Here is a 6,256-nt window from a genome sequence, read left to right as displayed (position 1 = left end):
AGTACAGCTCTCATCCCACCGTGGCATGCTCTTTCTTCGTTTACTTCCTATCTTTTTTGGCATTGTTTCTTCTTCTGGTCGTATAATGGCCGTGGTCACTTTTCCGTTCGTTTCTTTGACATCTGTTATATCCTTATTCGCTAATCCCACACGTTTCATTTTGCTCTACGTTTGGAACATCTGCTGGTCGGCTTTCGCTAACTTCCACCTTGGAGTTCTCGCTACCTACTGTCGACTGGTCTAAACCCTCCCGTGTGTTGATTCCTGCAATTTCAGTTGACGTTATTGTCAGATCAATAGCGCTTTCTGCATTATGTGAACTACAACACCACGTGTCCTTCCCATCATTAACACATACAAAATTTTTATCGTCTATAAATTCCTCGATCACTGATTCATTTATATCTGTATTCTTACTCCCCTGTATTGTGCTGTGTGTGTGTGTGTTAAAATCCCCTCACCGTACTAATTTCCCTCACGTCAACCCACATACTGCATTTGGCGTATCGGTGCTCTGTCTATTACGGGGATTGTAAAAGTTGAATATCGTTATACTGTCTTTTCCTGTCCGTATTTTGACTACCACAGATTCGTGTTCTTTCCCTTTATTGATTAGATTATATCTCACATCATTTCTTACAAAAGTTGCTACCCCTCCACCTTTACCCTTTCCCCAATCAATTCTGATTGTACACAGCAAATTTTAAAGTGTTATTTTTACACTCACAGTGTTAAAATGAACACTTATCAAGAGTTTATATAGGTCCACACTAAATAGAGTTCAATTTACACTTTCAGTATTGTTTTTTTCTACACTCTCACAGTGTTGAACAAGCACTGTAAGTGTTCACTGTTAGCACCATTGGTGTAGTTTTTTTACTCCTCACAGGCTCCATTTACACTAAGAAAGTGTTGAATCTACAGTAAATGTGTCAATAGCTCAACCTAATGGAGTTATTTTCAACACTAGTGTGATCTACACCCTGTCTGCCTAAAAATGCAGACCTTTAAAATGTGTGTACTCGTCAATAAAAGAACAGCTAACACATCAGTTGCTGTATAAGGTTGAACTTTTATTTTCAACACAGTATCTTAGATGTAACAAACCAGCATGAATTGAGGTGCAATATATTCACCTCATAGTGAATATATTCATCTGACCCATTTGGACCCTGTAGATGAAAAGGCATGTAGAACTTCAAACTCCGGGCTTTTACAAGTTCACCCAAGTCACATACTGTCGGCTACAGCCACGCTGCGCACATAATAACTTAAACTTTAACGAAGGATAGAAACTGTCCGTGACTCTCGTGGCTTTGCATGCATCTCATTTGTAAGTCGCTTTGGATAAAAGCATCTGCTAAGTGAATAAATGTAAATGTACTAACATTTAACCTAGTTCAAAAGCTTTGCATGCAATTCCTTTACTCTGGGAGACTCACTGGTAAGGCCAACATCAATGTTGTAGATCGTAGTCTGCAGGAAGGTAAAGATGTTGACAAGGGCTTCCTCATATGACAGGTTGAACACATAGTGGACTTTGAAGAGTTCATCTATAGCACTCAAGGAGCTGGTTCCTGTGCAAGGGATGAGGTGCTTATCCACTACCACATAGAATTTGTCAATCCTGCCCTTGATCCTTCCTAATGCCAGTAGAGATGGCTGGAGGCCCTTGAATTGAATTGAAGATGGCCTTCAATACTAGTGGATGACTAGAAAAAAAACCCAGCAACGCTAAAAACTAGATTAAAAATACAAAATACACCAATTACGACGTGCAATGACGAAATCCCTGAAATGTGGTCCTTGGCACATTCAGACATTGTGCTATAATCATAACTAGGAAACACAACAAACCTTAATTCAATATGTCCAAAATAACGCCAGTTCGTATCATTCTTTATGTATTACTGCAACAGGACAACTTCATCAAAGGAATATTTCAACCAAAAAAGAAAGTTCTTATGTAACTTTCTTTCTTCATCTGAACACAAAGAATTTTCAAAGGAAATTCAAGTTCTGTGAGTCAATAGAATGCACGTGAATGGGTGCCATCTTTTTTAGAGTCCAAAATGTACATTTAGACAGTGTCACAGTAATAAAAGAACAGTTATTTAAAGAGCTCACAAGCTGTACACTCACTACTTTACACTGTAGGAAAGTGTCATTTCTTCAGTGTTGTCACATGAAAAGATATAATCAAATATTTCCAAAAATGCGAGGGGTGTACTCACTTTTGTGAGATACTGTATATATATATATATATAGTGTGTATGAGAGAGAGAGAGAAATATAGAAGTATTACTAAAACCGTCTTCTAACTCGGTTTAAACAAACACATTAAATGATATTTAACACAGTGCACACACACACACAATATATATATATATATATATATATATATATATATATATATATATATATATATATATATAGAGAGAGAGAGAGAGAGAGAGAGAGAGAGAGAGAGAGAGAGAGAGAGAGAATATCCACAAATAGGGAAGAAGTTTTCAATGATAAGGTCATGTCTACAATTATTAAATTACAAAAACAATTATCATGGACGGGACAAAAGGGATGATGGATGAAATGTATGTATGATGTAATATCTCTTGCCCAGAAATCCGCTTCTAGAAAATTGCCGTTCCCCGGTTTGGACACACGGGGGCAGTCAAGCTCCATCCAGCACAACGCCGCCCGAAACAGAAGGTAGGTTTGAGCTATTTTACAGACACAGCTCATTACTGTGCATTGTATTGTTCGGACATAACCACAATTAACGGCTCATCTATAAAAACAAACATTACGTAATACTCATAGGACTATATTTATCATGAAAATGCAAAATAAATAACCAACCTTTCTAATGTTGATAAAAATAGAAAGCCGTGCACTTCATTTACACACACATACATATATACAAACATTATTATTACTGTTCCTTCTCTCTCTCTCTCTCTCTCTCTCTCTCTCTGTACCACGTTCTAATACTTAAACTGCCCAAGAAAGAAAATTTGCTGTTTTCTGAGACGAGGAAGTGGCTCTTAAAAGAGCCTTTGTGTATATTAGACGGAGTTGTAGTTTAAGCGCGTTCTCCGCGAATACGGCGGGCCAACTGAATATCCTTGGGCATGATGGTCACTCTCTTGGCGTGGATAGCGCACAGGTTGGTGTCCTCGAACAGACCGACCAGGTATGCCTCGCTTGCCTCCTGCAGAGCCATGACGGCCGAGCTCTGGAAACGCAAGTCGGTCTTGAAGTCCTGAGCGATTTCTCTCACCAGGCGCTGGAAGGGCAGCTTGCGGATGAGCAGCTCAGTAGACTTCTGATAACGGCGGATCTCTCTCAGAGCCACAGTGCCAGGCCTGTAACGATGTTAAATTATCATGGATTAATTTCCTCGTTTTGTCAGTTATTTATTCTATTTGCCTCCCTCTCTCTTCTTTCACTCCCCGTCTCACACTGTTCCTCTCTCTCTCATCTCCACATCCAGGAAATTTAGCCCATTTTCCCTGTTTTAGAGAGGCAGGCATGATGAAAGAGAAGGTACCTGAGTATGATGCTGTTCTCAGCAACCTTTTCCAGGAGTTTGACAGTCGCTTTGAGGACTTCAAACACAATGCATCTGACTTTGAGTGGTTTGTTCAACCCTTCACCATCAGTGTGGACACAGTCAGTGATGATCTACAGATGGAACCAATTGAGCTTCAGTGTGATTCAGAACTCAAACACAAGTTCAGGTCCCTTCCCTTGACAGACTTCTACAAATGTGTCCCAGCAAACAGGTACAGATGTGCAAACAGGCACAAGTGATGCTGTCTCTGTTTGGCAGTACCTACCACTGTGAACAGACTTTCAGTCTGATGAACTTAAACAAGTGTAAACTGAGATGCAAAGTAACTGACTCTCACCACCATAATATCCTGACTTTGACAGTAAGTCCGCTGCATCCCAATTTGGAAAAACGTTTGAAAAATAAGGACCAGCTTCATGTGTCTCATTAGAGGTCACTGATATTGCAGGCATGTGGCTGTATTGCTTATAGCTTGAGTAGTTGTATTAGGTATTGAACATGTATGATAAATGGGATTGGTTCTATGTTTTAATTATACTATAAGTTTCATTGAACTATAGAACTCTGAAAATAAAACTGCATTAGTGAAACAGATAGACTAACATTTTCTATTAATTTATTTGTAAATATTATGAAATGAGAACCATGGCAAGTGTAATTTTAATATAATACAGTTTGGTATAATGCAACATGTACTTTTGGCCCACAGCCCTCAATCAAGTTTGATTTTTGGCCCTTCACAGGAAAAGTTTGGGCACCCCTGATTTAGAATGATTATGTGCTAGTAGAAAACCATTTTCAAGTACTTCCTGTTGCTACAATCTTAATACGAATAACTTTGTGCTGCTGAAGTCCCATTTTGCATTGCTCAGATTATACGACCCCCGAAACCGTGCTACAACCCTGTTTAGATTTACTCATCTCTGCATTTAGCAGACTGCTAGAATTACCCCAAAGCCTCAACCTCCGCGGGAGTGCAGCGCTTCAGAAGTCCCCTGGTGGAGCTCGGGTCAAGGGAAATGTCTCTGGAGGAAGTCCCCCTCTCTCTTCCCCTCACACACACACACAGCGAGAGAGAAAGCGAAAGAGAGGAAATTACTCTTTGTATGAAAAGTGGGTGGCTCTTAAAAGAGCCGTTGGGTTGATGAAGATGGCGGTAACGCGCTTTATTTGGAGCTGGTGTACTTGGTGACGGCCTTTGTGCCCTCGGACACGGCGTGCTTGGCCAACTCGCCGGGAAGCAACAGGCGCACGGCGGTCTGGATCTCTCTAGAGGTGATGGTGGAGCGCTTGTTGTAGTGAGCCAGCCGAGAAGACTCACCGGCGATGCGCTCAAAAATATCATTCACGAAGGAGTTCATGATGCCCATGGCCTTGGATGAGATGCCGGTGTCAGGGTGCACCTGCTTCAAGACCTTGTACACGTAGATGGCGTAGCTCTCCTTCCTGGACTTTCTGCGCTTCTTGCCTCCTTTGCCGGCCGTCTTGGTCACGGCTTTCTTTGATCCCTTCTTGGGCGCGGTCTTGGCTGGATCGGGCATGATGCTACTCCTCGAGTATACGAACAGAAAATGACTAGCGCCCGCCTCGCGCCCGCTCTATTTACAGACCCACATGCTAATGCAGCCCAGACAAGGCACCTTTTTTTGATTGGACAAAATTCGATACCTCCCCCTGCATGGCGCCTCCTACTGCACTCTGTTTCCTCCCTCCCTCCGATAAGCTTTGTTTCCCTTCCCGCCCTTGTACTTTCAGGACAACGTGCACTATGAAAAAACAATTGGCTTGAGAAAAAATCGTTTTATATTATATATGCATGTATGCGTGTGTATGAGAGAGAGAGAGAAATATAGAAGTAAGTTTCTACTAAAGTCATCTTCTAAATCGTATTAATCAAACAGTTTATAATATTGAATACTGTGCATATATATATAGTTTATTACAAAAAATACAAATAGATCTACCACTTACGCTACTTCTGTACAGCGTTTGATGCCTTATGCTTCACGAAAGAAAAAGCCTTTTCCCCCCCATACGGAACAGCTCTTTTTCTAGACATGTGGGTGGCTCTTAAAAGAGCCGTTGTATTCGCGTCGTTCGGTGTTAGAGCGTTTACCCGCCGAAGCCGTACAGAGTGCGTCCCTGGCGTTTCAGGGCGTACACCACATCCATGGCGGTCACGGTCTTTCTCTTGGCATGCTCGGTGTAGGTGACGGCGTCGCGGATCACGTTCTCCAGAAACACTTTCAGCACACCGCGAGTCTCTTCATAGATCAGACCAGAAATACGCTTTACACCACCACGCCGAGCCAGACGGCGAATAGCTGGCTTCGTGATCCCCTGGATGTTATCGCGAAGCACCTTGCGATGGCGCTTAGCGCCTCCTTTGCCGAGTCCCTTACCACCCTTGCTTTTTTTTTTTTTTAATGAGTTTTATTGAAATTATACAAAATTCACAATCTTACACAATTCATATTCAGAAAGAAAGGGAGAGAAAAAACTTACATAGTCAAAGTACAATTACACGCAAATATTGTCCCACACTGAAGAGTCTTTAAACCAAGATGTGCTGCTTTTTAGTCTTCTTAGCTCTTTTTGAATGTCCTTGAATACAACATCACTGGATATAAACGTTTGATTTATAGTCATTCTGGACCTTGTTTTCCAGAGTTTAGATTTAGT

At 41.4% G+C, this 6,256-nt stretch overlaps 2 protein-coding genes across 2 annotated transcripts; both read right to left on the bottom strand.

Annotated features, from left to right (window-relative positions):
- Positions 1 to 3,009: 3,009 nt before the first annotated feature.
- On the bottom strand, positions 3,010 to 3,376 carry LOC108261728 (histone H3; the record flags this gene model as incomplete). Its single annotated transcript, XM_017462532.3, has 1 exon — positions 3,010 to 3,376. A coding segment is annotated over one exon (294 nt), but the record flags the coding sequence as incomplete, so codon positions are not given.
- Positions 3,377 to 3,902: 526 nt separating this feature from the next.
- LOC128630645 (histone H2B) lies at positions 3,903 to 5,118 on the bottom strand. The gene has a single exon (XM_053679036.1). The coding sequence runs from the start codon at positions 5,113 to 5,115 to the stop codon at positions 4,741 to 4,743; it is 375 nt and encodes a 124-aa protein (XP_053535011.1). The 5' UTR covers positions 5,116 to 5,118; the 3' UTR covers positions 3,903 to 4,740.
- Between the last annotated feature and the right edge of the window lie 1,138 nt (positions 5,119 to 6,256).

Source organism: Ictalurus punctatus, unplaced genomic scaffold (assembly GCF_001660625.3).
Source record: "Ictalurus punctatus breed USDA103 unplaced genomic scaffold, Coco_2.0 Super-Scaffold_100058, whole genome shotgun sequence".
Taxonomy (NCBI): Eukaryota; Metazoa; Chordata; class Actinopteri; order Siluriformes; family Ictaluridae; genus Ictalurus; species Ictalurus punctatus.
The sequence above is the reverse complement of the archived record's forward strand: the minus strand, read 5'-3'. Positions and strand labels throughout refer to the sequence as shown.

Coding starts and splice junctions, on each gene's coding strand:
- LOC128630645 (XM_053679036.1), bottom strand. CDS start 5,115: ATGCCCGATCCAGCCAAGACCGCGCCCAAGAAGGGATCAAAGAAAGCC.